This window comes from Asterias rubens, chromosome 11, assembly GCF_902459465.1.
Source record: "Asterias rubens chromosome 11, eAstRub1.3, whole genome shotgun sequence".
In the NCBI taxonomy this organism is placed as follows: Eukaryota; Metazoa; Echinodermata; class Asteroidea; order Forcipulatida; family Asteriidae; genus Asterias; species Asterias rubens.
Window position 1 is genome coordinate 5,498,610 of NC_047072.1, and position 20,911 is coordinate 5,519,520.

Sequence of the window (20,911 nt, forward strand, 5' to 3'; positions counted from 1 at the left end):
CTGACCCATTGGTGTATTAGGGTAAAAAACAAATTATGTTCATTATCTTTTATCAGTTTGCTTGATTGAATAAGTTTTTGGGATGATTCAAAACTTTGAAATGTTACCACCTCAATCGGTCCATCAACCAGGTGAATAAAAGCCTGCTGTAAATCATAATGTAGCATGGGATGTAGGACGGTGACCAACATCAGAACCTTCACATGAAGTCAACTTTGTAACATTTAAAAAAAATTCAGTGATATCCGCTTTTGCATTGTACTTTGTGTGAAAAGTGATGTCGGCTATGCACTAAAACAAAACACTAATTATTGCAACTCTGTTTCATGCAAGCTAGCAAGCTGTAACTTAGAATGGTACTTTGTAGACGTATGTACATGTACATGTAGCTAACATGGAATTATATATATAACACATATTGAAATACTAGTCTATTTTTATAAGTATTTTACTAACTTTTCTTTTAGGAATTGCATTGCCAGTACCAATGAAACAAGTCTGGAATTGAAATGCAGATATATTTTTTTTAAATGCCGTCTTTCATACAGTTAGGTGTCAGCGTTGCTTGTTATTATTTTTCAAATGCATGTATTTATGATGGAACGCGCAGTTGATCATTATAATGGAAACGGTGCAATACAAAGCTGTTATTATTATTAAAGTTTTTAAATAATAATAGTGGCTTCTTTTAAAGCCCTCATACATCACTCAGTGACCCTCAAGGCGCTTCAACGTTCAGTTTATTACCTGTAGGTATGTGGGGCTACTTCTGAATTATAGCCCCTTTCACACGAGAGCAATTTAGCAAGGGGCCCTTGCTAAATTGTAGCAAGGTTGTAACATTTTTGTACATAGCACCATGGTTTAAAAGTCGCTATGACGCAACATGCTGCCAATCAAACCAAGTGTGGATTTCACAGAGTTCAGACCAGTCTTATCTATAATCTTGCATTAGGACAAGTTACTCGTCCTAACTTGGGACTAGCCGTACGTTTTTAGTATCTCCTAGGAAAAGTCCTAAGTTAGGACTACTCCTAACTTTGTCCTCTTTTCCGACAAGTGCATTGGGTTCTACGTTATACACAACACACGGGACCAACAGCTTTATGTCCCATTTGAAAGACCAAGCAATTATGGTAAATGTCTTACTTAACAGGGGGGGGGGGAGGGGCTACCTTTCTGGTTTCACCACTTATAGTGACAACTTCAAACTTCATGAACTGTTAACTTTAACCTCGAGCAAAGATCTTTGTTGTCACACAATCAATGTGTTCCTATCAAACACATAACAAATTGAAAAAACAAACTTGCTGAAATAAGACAAGAGGAAGATAAATAAATACAATTTTCACGGTGGTATCATTTTTAATTACCATTTACATGTTGTTTTTTACTTGCACAACATAAGAACTCAAATTTCACACTGACTCACTGACCCTTCTGTTTTCATACCAAAGAAAGAAAGAAGATCAGCAAAATAAAATCCGGAAATTTAATGTAGGAATACTTCAAAGACCAAGGTTTATTTATCCCTTTTCGAGTTGATAATGGATGCGTAATTCTGTCCTTAAAATTTGTCCATTTCAATTAAACCCATTTCACAAGGGGTATCAAAAAAGAACTAGGCCTGACTGAAAGTGTAATATGTTTCAGTAACTTTCCAGCAAGGCAACCAATATTGTATGACAGTTAGCAAGTTGTGATACTAACTTAGCTATGTTTCTCCCATTTTCAGCGTTAGTTTCAAATTTGACAATTCATAAGGGGTAGCAAGAATTTGTCTGCGATGTAGTTACAATTGCAGTTGGTGTAACCTGATGTTTAATACACCCTAATGGTGTGGCAGTTGGAACGAGAATTCTTTTCTGTATTACTAGCCACAAATGGCATCTTAAAACAAATGCCCCACTTTGTCATGATTTAAAACCTAAAAAGTAATTTCAAAGTCATAACTGAAATACATACTATGAAAAAATTACTAAGTAAAGTTGATTTAAACTGTTGAAAACAAGCACTTACTAGGTATCAATCATGCTTAACATTAATTTATACAATTATTTTCAATGAGTATTTACAGCAACCTTTTTTATACAACCATACAAAAATATTGTTAAAATGCAAGATAGAAAACGGACTTACATTGGTACAAAAATCATAATTATAAATTGTAGATCAGAATTTCTAATTGGTGTAAAATTGAAAAAAAGTTGTATAAGTATGAAATACTTAAAGTGATTATTTTCTTATGCACAGTTAAAAAAAAATTGGTATAAAATTGCAGTTAAACTGTTATGTATGTGCTTGTGTGAAGGACTCTTGAGCGAATTAAAAACAAATTGTAAAAAGGGATGATAAAAAAAGAGATTTAACGGAAAACGTGTCATTATTTTATACTTAGTGGTGAACTTATTCTTACCGTCATAATTATGACCAGATAAGATCAGAGAAAAATAGCAATAAATAAACTTGGTGTGAGAGGAAGATATGCGACCGGCCACCACAAAATAAGTTCAAACCATCTCATCAGAGCCAGCGACATGAAATTGTTATCAGTGAAAAAAACTTTGTATATCTTTTAATGGCAGTTGTGTCTCGAACTAGTATACAATTGTCATAAAGGTATCTTGCTTGAACTAGCCCAGGCACACACAAAATACAAGTACAGGGCTTAATCATGATACAATGTTTTTGTACTGGTGCGATGAAAAACTTTCATGAAATTAACATAAATAAAAACGTACCTGTAACATGTATACATGTACTATTACATCATCAGCTTTAGTGCTAATTGACCCTATAAGATTGTGTGTGGACGTCGGCACTGCTTTTCGAAAAATTCTGTACTTGCAGCACCATAGACCTTTTCGCAAATACCCATTGCGCAAGTGCAACTGTTAAATGAGGTGCATGCTGGTCTAGCTAGCAGTCAAACTTGATCGCAAGCTAGACCAGCATGCACCTCATACTATGCACCTCATACTATGCTACAAAATATGCTACAGATCTCCCCTTAAAATTGTCTCCCTTAAAATTATTTTGTGATGGCCGGTTGATGCTCTGAAGTATTTAAATTCTGCTACGTTATACCATTAACCGAGACCCTGGTATGTATCTCGACTCGCTCCAAATGTTTGACTCTCCGCAATTTCCGAGGCGTCGTTGGCATTGGTCGCACCGGTGGTATTTATCGCACTGTTCGTGGACGAGAACGCCGGGGCTCTGCGCTCGTAGCTTGAGTTCCTCCTCCCGGCTGCGTTTTAGGCTGGCTGCATTGCTCCAGGTCTCCTCCAGGGATTTTCGATTTATAACGGCGTTGTCGTAGCGAGCCGCACGGTCAGCGATGAGCCTGAGGGGGGAGAGGGGAAAATGAAAGGGTTATAAATTTGCTCAGTTGGTTTGTTTCCAAATATCAATCGGGGATGTGATTTCTCCGCTTTTATCCAGAAATCTGTTTTTTTTTTATCCCCAGCAAAAAAAAAAAAAATAATAATAATAATAATAATCAAATTCATAAAAACATGAAGATAAAAACCATATAGAACACCTAAGATTGCAGAGTAGGGCTTTTAAAACTAAAGATAAATGTATGTAATAAGCATATCTGGCCCCAATTTCATAGAGCTGCTAAGCACCAAAATTTGCTTAGCATGAAATTTTTGCCTTGATAAAAACAGGATAACCAACCAAATTTCCACAAGTTTTTCAGGATAAGCAAACAACAGCTGAATACCAGTTGGTAATCCGGTTTTTACCAAGATAGAAATTCCATGCTAAGCAAATTTCCGTGCTTAGCAGCTCTATGAAATTGGGCCCTGGTCTTGTATGATAAATTCTGGGCTCAGTTTCATAGAGCTGCTAAGCACAAGAAGTAGCTATGCGTAACAAAATTATGCTCACCAGAATTATGTTACCAGTCAAACTTTCATTTCAAGTTCTGGTTGGTATCCGGCTGCTCATTTCTACTTAGCAGAGAATTGTTAAGCAATATTTTGTGCTTAAGCGGCTCTATGAAATTGGACGCTGATCTTATATGATTAGTTCATGTTCTAAACTCACTCTCTGCGTGTTTTGTCCAGAGTGTCCATCTCTTCTCTCTGTGTGCGTAGATGACTCAAAAGTTTTGATCTTCGTGAATGCTCGACTGCTCCTAGCTGCTCCTTGTACACTTCGATGGCGCGCCGACGCTTGTCAGCGAGCTGCTCGTTGGTTGCGTCATTCTTACCGAAAATCGGCTCTTTGGAATCGGGCACGGCTGCTGGGAGTGGGAGGGGCTTGAATCGAACCTTTATTTGTAAAAAAAAAAAATAGATAAATAAATAAGTTAGAATAGAATTTGCAGGGTTGAAATCAAGAAAAAGTATGAACTTCCAATGGGAGACTTTGGAGCGCTAGGGTGGCAGCAGACTTACCACCAGGTGAATTTCCTTTGTTTACTTTGAGCATGCGCAAATCACTGAAAACAATGGATAAACCCGGTTAGTCTGGTGCTACCTACATGTAGTGTCCAAAAAGTCCCCCATTGTTTGGAATAATGAGAGGATTTGATCAACTAGGCTGCTCTAAAGACCCACTTATTTAGATCCATCTAAGCTATTTCATCCCTCTTAAAATCTGTTTTTTTTTTTTTTACACTTTTATAATGTATTTAATTATTTTATGCGCCTAGAAACCCTGTATTAAGCACTTTATAAAGTTGTAAATCCCTCAACAAAATAGTTTTTACCAACACCTGTTGCTATTCGTCGTGAGTTGCTATTAGAAGAAGTTGCTATCTATGGTTCCGTGCACTGTTGTTACTGGAGGCCAAATGCCTTCATTGAAAGAAACTGGAAGCCTAACTAGTTATCCCAAACAAATAAATATTCATCTTACGACCTTCTCAGTTTCAGAGCTTCTGACCTTTACTGTTTATCTTGCAAGATTTTGGATGACAATCAGGGAGATAAATAGAATTATATTCAACATATAGGAAAAAAGTGTTCATAATCAGAGAGATTTTCAAACTTGTTCATCTGAACACGGAAAGATTGGTTTATTTTCACGGAACTTTCTGCGAAATCAGTACTAGAGTTGGCAGCGCTGCAGTATAATTCTGAAGTCTACAACTAAACAAAGCCTAAAACTAAAGCAAAGCCTACTGCGCCTAGACTAGAAACTACTCTATACCGTTCTCTGATCCGGTAGCTTTAGCCTAAGAGGTTCCGTCTTGGAGAACGGAAGGATGATCTTGGGTACCGGGAGACTCAGCGGACCTAAGAGATGAGGACTAATGAAGCCTCCCTGACTAGGGGAACCCCTGGACCCTTCTATGTAACTAAGCTGATCTAGAGCGGCCAGCTCGGCAGCCTTAGCTAGCCTGTCTCGTATATGGATCTAGGAAGAGGAAATGGAAGACGAAGAGTGCATAGAGAAAGAGGTGGTGATGGATGAGGTTAAAGGTTAGCAGATGAGGTCAAAGGTTAGCAGGTATGATATGTTTGGTTCTTGGAAAACAACTAGGAACACTTTGTTGAGTAGAAGGGCTGACCTTCATGTACACATATGGTAGGATTTAACAGACATTTCAGGCTATTGAATCACAACTTGTCTAATTTTTTACTAAGTGTGAAGAAATCGAAAAATCGGTTGTTTTCATATTGGTGAAAAAAGGAGAATAGTAAAAACTTAGTACAATAATTAAAGTCAAAGACGGTCAAAAAAGGCCAACTGACAAGCAAACCAAAAGCAACAAACAATAACAAAATTAACAATTAATCTCAAAGAGGAGTACGTTGAATACAAACAAACTGAAATGAATATGAATTAATAACAAAAATGACAAGAAAGAGTTTTGGGGAGGGAAGACATGAATATTAAATAACTCCACAGATAAGGAACAAGTCAGGACTGCATATATAAGAAAGGAAACTGAGTAGTACAAATGGAATAAGGAAACAAAGAAACAACAGTGTATCTAGATGACTCATCATGTTCAGAATGTTTGTGGATTTTTGAGGCATTTCTTTTTTTCTTTTTTTTTTGGGGGGGGGGGGGGGGGGTTAGCTTACCTGAGCCGATAGAGCTCGTTGATACATGTCTGTCTGATTTGCTTTATCCCTCAAGTATTGCTCTCTCTGTGCTGCAAGTCTGAGGGTAAAGAATACAGGCAATGAAATTAATAACAAACAGATGGAAATTTGCAGCGGGGATAAAGAATAATAATTTCAGTTTCACCCATACACCAATGTGTGTTAGAACTGTAAACTCGGTACTTTGCCGTGCTCTGTGAAATTTATAATGTTTTCCTAAATCACTTACAATGAAAAACCCTTGTAAGGTCTATTTTGTGAATCAATCAATCAATCAATCAAAAGTCATTTATTTTAGCGCCAAAATCAAAAGTTTGCTCCAAGGCGCTAAGGCACAGTTAAGCCTGCTGGAACAGGTGAGGAAAAGTTTTAAATTATGTTAGTGAGCTGGCATTTCTTATTTGTACGGGCTTTTTCCACATTTTTGAGCCATATATATATGGAAGATGAAATACCGGTCATTTACAGTTGCTGTGATTGGTATCCCACTATTTTCTTGATTAGCAAAGGAAGTTGCTGAGCAGAATTTTCTGCCAAACAGCTTTATGAAATTGGACCCTGGACGCTCGCCTCAAACCTTGGTTCAGTTTGACAATCCTAAAGCCTGGTTCATACTTATTTCCTGCGAATGCAACAAACAGCTTGCAACAGCCAAGTTGTGCGTAACTCCTGCAAAATATTAGCTGCGAAAACAGATGTGACGTCAAAATTTGCTTCGCATTTGCAGGAAAAAAGATGTGGTGCCAGTCAAAAGAATGAAAATCCACTCACTCTTCAGCCAGCTGGACTTGTTCTAGTCTCTCCAGGAATTCCTGGTCATGTTTCCTGTTGACTCTGGTGGCCATCTTGGCCTCAACTTGATCTGCCAAGTCATCTGCGTACATCTCCTGTTGGATGTGGCGCGGTGGGGTGAGGCAGCGTCGCTGGAAAACATAGGATCTCTGCAAAGAGGACAAAAATAATAAAACAAAGGATTAACCAGATGTAATTAACAGATATATAATAACAATACTAATAATTAAGACATTTGTAAAGTGCCTTATGCAAAAGCCTCTTAACATATTGGGCCCACAAAATATACAATGGGTGAAAGACACATTTCAAGTAAGCAAATTACATACAAGCAGCTTCAAACAAATGAGTTTTTAACAGAGACTTTAAACATGGTGAATAACTAGCCTGGCGATTATGATGCAAAGGAAGAGACTTTTCAAAAGAATGGAGAAGTGTAAGAAAGTGATCTTTGACCATATAAAATGGAAGAAGCTCTGTAGAATTGTGGTAAGCGATGACTATTAAGATGATCGTTAAGTCCAAGTAGGGGAATAATGGTGAACAAGTTCAGATTAATAAGCAGGAGATTGACATGTTTGAGCTTTGAAAGTTAGCAAAAGAAGTTTATAAATTGTACAAAGCTTAACTGGTAGCCAATGCAATTTCAATAGTACTGGTGTAATATGGTTTGAACAAAAGCAAGCAAGAAACGAGGCAAGCAGCACTGTTTTGCACACGTTGAATTTTAGCTTGTCACTTGGCGAGTCTGTGTCAAGTTCAAATAATTATGCTGATATTAAACCCATTTTCAGATGAATCTTAGAAGTTGCACAGAGAGCCTATAGTATACTTACATGGAATTCAGTCGGTCGTTCTTTCTTTTTGTTCTTGATTGCCTCGCTGACGCCAAGATTAAAAGCGGCTATCTTTTGGGAGTGGTGTCTATTTGAAAAACTCTCGGCCTGTCAACAAGAAAGAGAAATTAAAAGTTACATATATGAAATATGAAGAAAAAAAATCAGACTAAAACATAACTATATTTACATTAAACTTAATTTGTTTGAAGGTAATAATGGTGGAAAGCTTCCCTTATAATATTATTTACTGAGGTGCTGGCATGTAGTTTTTGAGTAATATTAGTAAAATAGTTTACATTTCAGGAGACAAAAATTATTTTAGCATAGAAAATGTATTATGTGACTCTCCTGAAAACAAAGCTCTGTGATTTTCTTTTTTTTCCTCTCAAAAACTTGATGAGTGAATGAAGCTGTAACTCCTGAAGGTTAATTATATTACATACATCTTCATTCACGGTGAGTAGGGATGCATGTCATAGCCAAAACACTTATATAAAAGGTATCAATTTCCTTTGATAATCTCGCACCTGTTCGGTGATGATAGCTTCTGTATCTTTCAAGTGTTGATACTGCTGTAGAAGTCGATCTTGTTCTTGATCTTTCCTCTTCCTCTCCGCCTCAAACGAGACGGGGACGTTCCGAACGGTACGCTGGTGACATAAATAACACAGCTCTTGACCCGCGCTGTGCCCGCATCCCGTCCCCGGAGGCGTGTATTCCCTCCTCTGCGCCTCGGCAGCGAAGGTGGTCTGTTTCTCGATAAATCTGGGCGACCGGGGCGGTGGGAGAGCCCCACTGGGCGACTGGGTCTTGCTGTTGGGTGGTGACGGGGTAACACCGCTGCCTTTGATCCCACGAGGGGGGCTGGCCGGTACCAAGTCGTCTATCATCAGACTGATACCGGTTGCTTTGGCAGTTGGGGCTACCTGGCGAGACGAGCTACGTGACGGCGGGGCTTGTCTCTTGACGATTGGTTCAGGTGCTGTCACAATAAAAGGAAATATAAATTAGATTAGACAGATTGGAAAATATGGAAAATCAATTTCCACTGGCAAATGGGTAAAAAACTAAAGATACAGTAGGCTAAGGTATAAAACACAGTAAAAAGACTAGCATTAAAGTACAAAAAATACAATATGTAGACTACGGGCAAGTGCATTCATTGTACTTCAAAATACTACACAAAATAACTTTTTAGGATACAAAATCTCAAAGTTATAGACCACGATTGTACTTGTTCAACTTTTTTATAAGAGTTTAATCATAAACATTCCTTTGTTTTTCCATCGATACCTACATTCCTTGCTAACCCAGGAAATTCCTCACTCAATCTCCTCAACTCTGGAATTCACTCCCCAATATAGTTTAAAAGAAAGCTCCTCTTTTAGAACAGAAAAGTCTACTTTAAAGACATCTTTTGTGAAATAACTTTTATTTTCCATTGTATGCAATTTGTAGTTCCTTCTGTTTTTTCTCTGTAATTTCTGAATACAACAGTCCTGTTTATTTTCTCTTGATTTTCCAAAAGCGTTTTGAGACTTCACTGTAATTTTGCGATATATAAAAACTTTTTATTTTGGTATTTATTTCTGAAAGCACCTATTCTTTGCTTTTGGTAAGCACGAGCCACGAAATTGTTCTTTAGATTTTTTAAACGCACCTTCTTCTTGATCGTCCTCAGCATCCAACTTCTCTTCCTCTTGCACCTCTAAATCCTGAAGTACGGCCTCACGATCTTCATCAATTGTTGGCATCATTCTCTTAGATGCTGGCTCTTCATTCTCCAGGAGAAGTCCATCTTTGCCAGACCCTTGAGAAATTCTTCAAAGTAGAAGAATTTAAATAAAAATGTTACTATTGTTCAAATCAAAAACACAACGTTACAGATAAACATTTTAAGTTTCCTAAATTCTTCATGACAAACATCTAAAATTGATACTCTTACTTTTTTAGTTGACTTATTTTTTTTTTAACTGACAATATTTTTATTTCAAATTTTGTAATTAACATTACCTAAATTTAGCATTTAAATTTGAAAAAAAAACCAGGGGTCCGTTAATCTCATCTTCCTTTATTATCTTTCAAAAATTAGTTCTTCATTTCCAAAGATTCAGTTTTAATATGTGGCCTAGTATTGAGTTCTTTGTAAAATATGAAAATTAAACTTTATAAAGATTCTGTCAGCCTTGCAAACTATCTTTACAAATAAAGTAAGTTAAAAAAATAAACAAATTAAATGCAACAAATTTGCAATCTAAGCATTTTCATGATAGTTACCTTGGCAACACAAGCGTGTTTCCCGTCAATGGCCGGTATGTGGACGCCCTTGACAACACAGAATCTGCCGTGTCTGGTCGCTATGGGTACAAACAACAACAAACAACTCCAGTTACATGTGTGTTTATGTTTTGCTGCTTGTTTTACAACAGATCTATTGTTTGCAAAGTTGTAAAAAAAATAGAAACAAGATTGCGATCTGCGACAAGGCCAATCAGGATTAGTTTTCTTAGACAACAACAAATAAAAAGATCTGTAATCAGAAACATGAGTGGGGATGGTGAAGTTAAGCCTTGTGCTCAATTTCATAGAGCTGCTTAAGCACTTAAGCTATTAATCAAAACAAACTTATGCTAAACAAAGTTTCCCAAAGGGTCAAATCCCCAAACTAAACCAAACAAACAAAACCAAAAACTCACATTTTTCAAAGCCTCAGCGAGGGTCCCTGACCCATCCATCATGTTCAAGAAGTCTTTGTAGAATTTCATCTTGACCTTGCTATCGCGTATGGCTAGTCGTCCAATCCCGGTGAAGCTGAATTCAACATTGCGTTTTGATTGGACGGAGCGGGACAGGGACAACAGTACTTCTTTGACGCATCTTTCCACGGTGTCGCGATCGAAGGGACTCTCGGCCGACAGCACAGAGAAGTTGAGTTGTATAATTGGTATTTGTCCTTGAAAAAAATTAATAACGAAAATTATTATTATAATCGTTATTGGGGTTTATTCGTTTGAATTAAAAAACGACCAAAAGGTTGACACCATTAAAATAGAAAATAAAATTACAATCAAAATGTGATTTTTAATTTAAAAGTTGTTAAATTTGCATCGGGGATAGGAATATTATTTATGTTTTTACCAGTACCGAGTACTAAGTGCTAATAATACAGATGTTTGCTAAGCACTGTATACTCAGTACTTTCCAGAGTCCTGTGAAAAAAAAGGAAAGTCTTATAAAATTATTATCACTCAGGTGGGATTCGAACCCACAGCCACAAAACACAAATAATGTGTTTTTATGAAGTGACAGGTATGTTCAGGCCTGATATTACAGGCAGCAGTGGAGGGTATGGCTTCTGTTGCCCTGGTCTTGGCCTTTTCAAAAATGAAAAAAAATGGCTTTGCTAAGATTCATCTTAAGATGGGTTGAAACTACATGTAATTACAGTCGACTCCCGTTAATACGAGGTCCAGCGGACTGGCCCAATTTCCTCGTATTATCCGAACCTCGTCTTAAACGCAGCGCGCTAAATATAGATACACACGTCATCATTGTGCATGCACACAACACGTGTACGGGCATATACACTTGTACACAACACGTGTACGTGCATATACACGTGTGTTAGCCTGCACGGAGCTGTTTGCTTATCAGGACAGCTATTACGAGCATCTTTTACACAAGAATATCATTGCTAAATGTCTTTTATTGAGTGATTAATCAGGGAAATGTAATATTTTGTACAATTTATGATAACAATATAGCAAAGAGATGTCAACTTGCCGTTCAGAGCGAGTGGATTCTGCCGCGTAGCGCATGGTATGAACATGATGCATGCACTGAACATGATGCATGCACTGAACGTTCATTTTCGTTGGTGATCGACATGGAGTATCATGATAACAGCATGTCAAGCGTGGGACACCAGCGAGATGTTTCTGGAGTTCCGTTGCACATGGACTGAAGGGAGTGATGATTGTATAAAGGAGCTTGTTTCAGTTACTTTGCCGTTTCCTTTTTTAATAATTATTGTATTGTTTCATTTTTCAATTTCTCCTTTTAATTCTTATTACAGTATTTAATTCATTAAATCTTTGTGTATCTGTGTCTTTTAAAATAATTTTCTTTTTGATTGATATTATTGATTTAATAAAATCTTTGCGTATCTGTGTCTTTTATTATCATCTCTATCTTTTCATGTGATTGAATTAAATATTCCGGACGGGCAACCTTTGTTTTTTACTTTCTTTTCTAAAAAAAAAACTTACTTGGAAACGGGGGAATCTTCATTCATTTAATTGTTATTATTGAATTAATAATAATATTTTTAACTGAAAAGGGCCGCTCTACTAAAAAAAAACTTGGACAGCGGTGACGTTTTTGAAGTTTTGCATGGATGATACGAGCAAGGATTAATCATTAGAACCCCCAAATACTGCCGAGTGCGTTCACCGACATGAATTTATTAAGTAAGCGGCATGTTTTTGAAATTGAGAAGGATTGTCAGTGACTAAACCGTTGGTGGTTTTGAGCCACGCGCGTGATTTAAGCCCTCTATTGTCTGCTTGGGTAAACCAGTCCGTTTAATAGACTGGTGCCACTCTACGAGCACCATGCAATTATCACCCATATTGTATTTGATCATGGGGTTTAAGGGCTTTATGTAATTTCTCAACCTTGACGAAGGTAAGCTTTTTTTACACACTTATTCCAGGCCCTCGCTACAAACGTCTGAAAACAATACATTTTGTCTCCAAGGGACCGCAAAATACCTCGTTATAACCGTGTTCTCGCTACTTCCGTGCTCGTATAATCCATATTTTAATGCATTGAAACACGCACAGGGCAAAAAACGGCAAAAAACCTTGTAATAACCGGAACCTCGTAACATGCGAGCTCGTAATAACGGGGGTCGACTGTAGTACCAAATCGATTTATAAGTTGTGACATCACACTTTGCTAAGCAATTAAGATTGTTCCACATTTAAGATTTATCTTAGCGATTTGTGAAATCGGACCCAGCTAGGCCCAGTTTCATAAAGCTGTTAAGCAGAAAACACTGCTTAGTAAATGTCTTTGCTAAGCAAGAAATGAGTGGGGCACCACTTGCAACAATGTAAAGATTTCTCTGTGCTTAGCAAGTTTTTATGCTTCAATGTTTTTTATGAAAATGAGCCCAGGGGTGGATTTCACAAAGAGTTCAGACTAGTCTTTTCTTGAGCTAGGACGAGTCCTATCTTTAGACTAGCCTTAAGTTTTTAATATCTCCTAGTACTAGTCCCCAAACTCTTTGTGAAATCAACCCCAGGTCTGTCCATCTAGGTAAGCTTCGATCCTTTGAACTTTGAACTTTGAAAATTGTACAACATTTTGAACCAACCTGATGTGAAGTGTTTTGCATAGTTGAGTCTGTGTGTTTGCGCAAACTTCTCAGACAGGACGAAGACTGGTCGCTGAATCAAGATGAATTTGTTGTTGCCAATATCAAGTTTCTTCTGGGTGAAGGTGAAGACGCCAAGACCTGGTATATTCACTCCCTTTTATTATAAAAAATAATAATAAAACTGTGTATTATTCAATTTTTAAAATTAATAACTATGGTTATGGTTTTTTACAAGAAGAAATATCTCATTTAGGTAAATTAGATACTATTTTGTTTCACAACGAATGAAAAAGTGGTGTCAGGATACAGAAACTTTTCAATTAAGTTTAAAAAGAAAACAAATCTGGTGATAAAACAAAAAAGGACTTAAAATGAAAACAGCTTTTTTTTCAAAAAGATATTGGAGAGTCTCTGAATTCCTCTATCTATTATTATTAATTTACAAAGCTGGACTATGACTTTGTTTGATAGAATGTCAAGAACTTCCCATCTTTAGATTGAGGCTTAGCAACAAATCCTTGTGGTAAATACATAAGAAAACACTTTTTACCTTTTGTAAGCTCATGTGGCGTTCAACAAATGCGGCAACATTTTCCCAAACACTGACAACATCTGAAAACAAAACAAGTTAGTTTAACTTTATATGAATCAATTTTTTAATTGCATGAATTATTGATTGAAATTATGAACTTATTAAGAAGAAAAATTTAATCACTAAAAAAAACATAAACTGTTTGTCATTAATCACTGGAATTATAGAAATCAAAACTTAATAAAGAATCTCTGTAGTCTTACCAGATTTTGTGAAATTTCTCTGTATTTTATTAATATTTTTTTTTATATAATAAATAAAATAGGATTATACTTATAGAGGCATTGATTGTTTATTTTCCAAATAGGCCTACAAACATCTTATCTGAGTCATAAATGATTAATCCTTGAACCTAATCATGATCCCGTTGTATTGATAATAAAAAACAAGTCAACATAAGAAAAACATGAAATTAAAAAAATCAAATAACACTTCCACTACAGACTAAAATTTAAAAACAATAATTAAATCTAAACAAATATTTGACATCACATAATAATGATAATAATCAATATTTCTCTTTTTGAAAATTTAATATGAACAATAATAAACATTCATACATTGTAATTTTTGTTATGACTGATCAGTAGGGTATAAACAATTATTTCTTCAAGTCATATCAAGTTATGCTTCCATTTTATAAAGTTCAAGAAAAGAAAGATGCAAACAAGTTAACTTTAGTTTTACTTTTACAAAGAACTGAATGAGAAAGCTTCACTTTTGATTGACTTACCATCGTCTGTAACATTTGGGATCGTCGAAAACCGATGTTTTCTCGCATCTGAAACAAGTTCTTGCATCACTTCCGTCATCTTGATGTAAAGGTGTTATTCCTGGCCAAGCAGGAACTCGGTCGACGAACAAGCTTTAGGGAAGTTGTCCTGTTTTTCTTGATTTTTTTAATAACTTCTTTTAAGTTTTTACTGTTTCAACTTCTCTCCCTGCCTTGCCCAGTGTGATCAAGCTTCACATACATGATGTACATGTACATGACATACATAAACACACCGCGCGACTGTCTCGTGTATACAATGGTTACCATGGTTTATGACCTTTGTACTTCGACAACGTAGCGTAACATAACAGCCTCAGACCTAGCGAGAGGGCGCACTTCCCTAAATACTTTCTTGTTTTGATTTTGCACTCGCCTGACACAGTGACAGACAATAAGTGCTTCTTTCTAGTAAAAAATGTTGCTGTAATTTAAAAATAAAAGAAAGCAATTTTACCATAAAAACTGGTCGCTGGATCACAATGGTAAGTATTTTGCGTGTCAATTTGACATGTCTACTCTAGTCCTACTCCTTGAACTATCTCTGCGGTTTCGTTTCGCTATCGTCTCCACGGGCGGGAGACAGTGCGAAACGAAACTGCATAGTTCTAGAGTAGTGTAGGAGCGCATATTATTATTAATTCATATAGTGGTAGAGTACAGATAGTCCTAGCCCCATTTGGGTCCACTTCAGTGTTCAATCCACTCCATTTTGCTTTGCTTTGGGCTTTTGATGGCCCCGCTACTCGCTAGGCTAGTTATTAATATTATAGCAAAATATAAATCTTGATCTGGATGAGGCCTATTTTTAGTATTTTAATTTAATAATTAACGCTCTCCTCTATCTAAGACTATACTATATAGAATTAAATGAGAGCTGCTGAACGAGAAGAAAGAAGACACAAGTAATTTCAGTTAATAGATCAATGCAGAGTGGACAATATTTTAAATATTTGCTGGGCAGCACAATGTATTTTGCTCAGCTCAGAGTGCTGGCTGGACAAAAATTGCGAGTCCTAGACAGGGGCCCCCCAGCACCCCCACCGTGGCTACATAACTGGTCATGCTCACAGAAAACGCTTGTTATGGCACTTCTAATTGACTTCTGTTAACTTTATTTATTATTTCTCCAGGGAAATGCAGATTCCGTTCTCTCACCAGAGAAGATTGCAGAGCTTGAGAAATCCACACATTGTACGTAATAAGAGAAACAAAAATGAAATATTTCGTGACATTTTGAAATCATCATGGTCACTCGGTTTGTGACACTCCACCGCAGTTCTTATGTCTGTGAGTGTGATTTTCAATGGTGAAAGGTTGTTACATCCGTAAAGTGAGTGCTTGACCAATTTTCACTATTGATTAAATTAAGCTCTGATGTTATAAAAAGAAATAAGACTTCATCAAAATTGTGAAACTTTTGTTTCTTTTTCTGATGATGATAGGGGCCTACTTACATCCCATGTGTATTAAAACAGGCTTGGAATTACACAGAGTCCACCGAGGTTTGGTCTATGTTGCCCCTGCTTGGCCTTGGTGCCCCTTCAAAAAATCTTCATGGACTTAAACTAAGGTTTTCTAATAATGGAAGTGCCCTTTGCAAAATAAACATGGCCTTCCCCTGTCAATGATAAAATTCAAGCCCTGAATGTTCTAATATTTAATATTTCTCTAATATTTAGAGAGCCTACTCCGGGGGGGGGTTTCGATTTTTTTAATCCAATATTGCAACCTTGACATAAAATGTTTTCAATTTTCATTCTGCTATTGTTTATTAATGACAAACAACATCTGTTGATAGATGTTATTGATTTTTTGATCAGTGGTCTAGTTTTGTTAAGACACTGCTCTAGAATTGCAAAAGATGTGGGTTCGAATCCCAGTAATATGCCTGTGATTTTTTTTTTTCACAGAACTTGGGAAAGTACTGGGTGCTAACACACACCAGTGTAAGGGTAAAACCAAAATTAATACATGATCTTTTTGTTTATCCACTATTAAATTCAAAACTTGTCAGATAACGCCAAGGAGATCAAGCGCATCGTATCGCACTACGCACAGCTTGACCAGTCCACAAATGGTGAGGATGGGATTCCACTGGAGAAACTTTCTGAGATTCCAGAACTTTGCGGCTGCGCGTTCTACGAGAGGATCGCATACGCTTACATAGATCGGCCAACGATGAGGCTCAAGGCGGAAGCATTTCTCAAGATGTTTTCTCTCCTCAGCTCTGGAGCGTCGGTGGAGGAGAAAAGCAAGGGTGAGTATTGAGTAACTAGTCCCACTGAGCTTGCAATAAGCCATTGCGAGTTAGGTTTGAATAATATCTGGTACAATCACTTGCTTATAGTCACTTCCGCGTTCCGCTTACATTTGAATTCCTCAGACTATAGAAACAGTTGCTATTGTTACGTGCGCCTAGTCCATTACAATGTCAAAAAGGAACTAAAGCACGACAGAGACATTTGACAAGGAAGAGTGAAACCTAACCAGCGATTATATTCACGATGATAATTTATTTTACTCAAACAACAATATTTAAAGCAATAGAACAATTAATAATGTACATGGCAGATTTAATACAATTCAAATGAGAGACTCTAAAAGATTATAGCTACCGGAAGTTTGATGACTGGGTTTGATGTGCTGGTTACACGGTGTCTCTTCTAAATTGACGTCTGGCACTAGATTCGTACATCTGGGGAGAGCCTCAAACCTGGCATGGGTTTAGGCCATCTAGGAAGAGCCTCAAAACCGGGCGTGGGTTTTAGGCCATCTAGGAAGAGCCTCAAAACCGGGCGTGGGTTTTAGGCCATCGGAGCGCAAGAACCGGGTGGTTCAAGCCATCAACTTGAAGGAGAAAGAGCACAGTTTTGACTGACTGTCTCTGTGCAAGAACCGGTTGGTTCAACCATCAACTTGAAGGAGAAAGAGCACAGTTGTGACTGACTGCCTCTATAACTGGAATATGGCTGAAACACCAACACTGGACAATGGTGTGGCCGACGGTTGGAGTGGTGACACCCATCAATGTATGGGTTGGGCAGAGCCCCTGGCTGACTCAGTGGTGGCGGAGTGATGAGTGTAACCCAGCAAGAGGCATACCCAGTATTTTATAGGCTAGAAACATCACACAATGCAGTGGGCAATTATACTAAACATTGTGTCCACTGCACATTAACAATAAGTTTGGAGTGTCAACACATTAAGGACACAATGTTACATTATGACCGTTGCATATCATCTAACAATACACATTGTGAAACAGACTGACCTGTTTTGCCAAATAACACAGATGTTCTTAAAGACCAACAAATATGTCATAACAAAAGGAACAGGATAAGGGGGAGAGAAAGCCCATCTGTAACACTATGCTAAATGGTTCGGGCAAGCTTTTGTATAGCAACCTCCAGATGAGCAAACCCTGGTACCATTGTGTCATACACATTCATTCAGAATTGTGTATGGGTGTTCACCATCTCTTCTGCAAATATGCAAAAGCCTGCCCCTAATCATGTGACATAGCAACTGTTTCTGCCAAAGTCTGGGATATTCTTAATTAAGAGCCAACGTTGCAAAGAAATATGGTTATGTCTGCTGCCGCCAGCGTCTCAAAAGTCTCCTATTGCAACTTGTGACTTGGCATGGGAACAATGACAAATAAACATCTGTATGCTTTTTTCTCTCGGTTACCAGCTCTCTTTGACTCCCTAGACTGCAGTCATGATGGTACCCTGGGCTTTGATGAGCTGTTCCGATTTTACAAATCTGTCCTGAGCCCGACGTTTGATGACGATTACATCATCGATCTAGTCGTCCGCATTCTTCAACGATCAGAACTCCAGGAGCAGCACAGGGTATCATATCAAGATTTCCAGAAGGTACATTTGACTATGATTGTCACCTCGTACATATTCATGAGTTATTGGTATATCAAATATGCATCAAATTTGCATAATCATTTTAGTTGATTTCTCGTACCGGTCCTATATATTTATCTTATGGTTTGTTTCACCCTGTCAGTACAAACCTAGTCCTCTTCTAGTGTCGCACAATACAATCGTGGCCACTGGGTTTTGGCACTAGAACAAGGTTGGGTACATTTACAATAGATAAAAAGGAAATTAATTATGCAATACATGTAAAGAAGAAAAATGAATATTCATACTGAAACTTCAAATACCGAATTTTCTATGACACACCCCATGATCTACATTGACTTGTGACTTTCTTTCCCCCTCCCCTCCACCCCAACAGCTGATTTCATCGGAAGAGATAAAAGAGAAGATGACTGTTGACCTGCAACTTGATGTCTGATGAATTATGCATGTCAGGAGGAGGACCATCTGATAAATCATGCAAGTCGGACGGACCATCTGATGAATTATGCATACAAAAGGACCGTCTGATGAACTATGCATGAAAAAAAGATCATTTGATGAATTATGCATGTCATCTTTTAAATTTTTCAAGTCCAAAAAATTAAAGGGACCATCTGATGAATTATGCATGATTGTCAGATGAGTTATATGCATAAAAGAAGGACCATGAATTATGCATATCAGAAATCTGATGACTTCTGAGGGAGTCATTCCATCTGAGTGTTTATTCAGACATCATATTTTTATCATGTTAATTATTGACACTATTACAACTGATAGATTATTCATGATTAAACTTTGGAAACTTTGGTTTATTGTAGAGTGACATTAGATGAATGATTCATAAAGACATGAATTATTCATGATTCGATGGGCCTTCCTCAAACCTCGGCTTGGGCTCCAGGCTCCAGGCTCCATCTGCTGATGTTTTGAACCACCATGCCGCGTGCAATCAGTGCTCCAACAATGCAGGTTAAAGGCCAAGCTGTGTTTCCAATGCGTATGCAGCATGCAGAGTCTAAGCCTAAGCCAAAGCCGAGGTTTCAGAAAGCCCCAGGATTCAAGGGAACTTTTGTACATACATATGTACATGTACATTGTAGAATGGTGAATTATTCATGAATGACTAAATGATTAAATTTTTAAAACTTGTGTTCATTGTAGAATGATATTATCTTCATATTGACTGGCAATGAGGTAAATAGTGTATGCCTATTCCCCCGTTTGGCAGAGGGGAAATGGGTCCCCTTCTGGTCACTCACAGGCCCGATGGGGAATAGACGTACACCCCTAGTTACAGAATTATGCCAGTCAATATGTGTTTTTTAACACAACTCGGTCCTAATGTGAAATAAGAAACAAAATTTGGAAATGAAAGAAGTTTTTTTAGATGCTGTTGACAGATCATGCCAAGAGAGGGCGCTGTAAACAGACACTAAATTAAAGTGCTTTTAGCTATTCGAAGAAAATTAAATCAAATCTATAAACTTAAAAGTTACCACTACTGAGTATTCTTGTGCAATAATTTTGCTCTGAAAATGAGGAAGTGTACATGTATATTATGTACTGAAGTGAAAAACAAAAAATGTAAAGAAAAAAGCTATTAAGGGCTCTTTAAAGCCATTGGACCCTTTCGGTACAACAAAAATAAATTCACAGATTTAAAAATAACTTACAGGGTTTACAGAAGGTAGTGGTGAAAGACTTCTCTTGAAATATTATTCCATGAAATGCTTTACTTTTTGAGAAAACAGTAAAACAATATCAATTCTCGATATCGAGAATTACAGATTTATTGTAAAAACATGTCATGACACGGCGAAACAGGCGGATACAAGGGTGGGTTTACCCGTTATTTTCTCCCGACACCGATGACCGATTGAGCCTAAATTTCCACAGGTTTGTTATTTGATATAGAAGTTGTGATACACGAAGTGTGGGCTTTGGAACCATACTGTTTACCGAAAGGGTCCAATGGCTTTAATTGTCAAATTCAGTTTTTGATGTACTAATTTTACAATAGATAGAGCCCTCATAAATTACAAACAATTACAAGTGACTTAATCTATTCGAAAAAATAAGTGCATCAGAAAACCGAATTTGACTGTGGAGCCCCTCTTTAGTGAAATTATATACTTATTTTCTTTTTTATACATTACATGTAATAATGTTTATTGTATAATATTTATCTTCTTTAGACCATGTAGACTACCCTTGATTGTGTAAATATATTTGATTATATAGGATTGTCATTCTGTTTTAAAGCAATGTTGTCATCCGTCTTTAATAAACTGCCCTAAATTTGCAAAATTGTACAGTATGTACAGCCATGTACCGTATGACTGCAATCTGTTTTGATATGGACCTTGAGTTACACAAAGAAGTCATACAGCTACTGCATCATTGGTTGACGTTTTGTCCTAACCTCAAATTGGTGCTCAGCATTAGTAAAACCTCCGAAGGCCAAGACTGTCAGAACCCCTGCTTTAGTGGATAGGGGAGGGGGAATTTCCTCAAACATTAGCCCATCCTCTTTATCTAGATGGCCCTCCAGGGCTAGGATCCCGCCCACGTATCAAGAGGA

At 37.3% G+C, this 20,911-nt stretch overlaps 2 protein-coding genes across 2 annotated transcripts; one reads left to right on the forward strand and one right to left on the reverse strand.

Moving 5' to 3' along the window:
- Window positions 1–1,340: 1,340 nt before the first annotated feature.
- Window positions 1,341–14,632, reverse strand: LOC117296399 (coiled-coil domain-containing protein 81-like). The gene is made up of 12 exons (XM_033779301.1): window positions 14,408–14,632; window positions 13,633–13,694; window positions 13,080–13,236; window positions 10,396–10,652; window positions 9,977–10,056; window positions 9,360–9,520; window positions 8,227–8,681; window positions 7,697–7,804; window positions 6,840–7,009; window positions 6,048–6,126; window positions 4,057–4,283; window positions 1,341–3,346 (listed from the first exon to the last, which is right to left on the reverse strand). Exons 1-12 carry the CDS (start codon window positions 14,484–14,486, stop codon window positions 3,082–3,084), a joined length of 2,100 nt encoding a protein of 699 aa, XP_033635192.1. The 5' UTR covers window positions 14,487–14,632; the 3' UTR covers window positions 1,341–3,081.
- A 206-nt stretch (window positions 14,633–14,838) lies between these two features.
- Window positions 14,839–19,479, forward strand: LOC117296401 (calcium and integrin-binding family member 3-like). Its single transcript, XM_033779303.1, has 5 exons — window positions 14,839–14,931; window positions 15,580–15,640; window positions 16,464–16,706; window positions 18,143–18,327; window positions 18,704–19,479. Exons 1-5 carry the CDS (start codon window positions 14,929–14,931, stop codon window positions 18,761–18,763), a joined length of 552 nt encoding a protein of 183 aa, XP_033635194.1. The 5' UTR covers window positions 14,839–14,928; the 3' UTR covers window positions 18,764–19,479.
- Window positions 19,480–20,911: the final 1,432 nt, after the last annotated feature.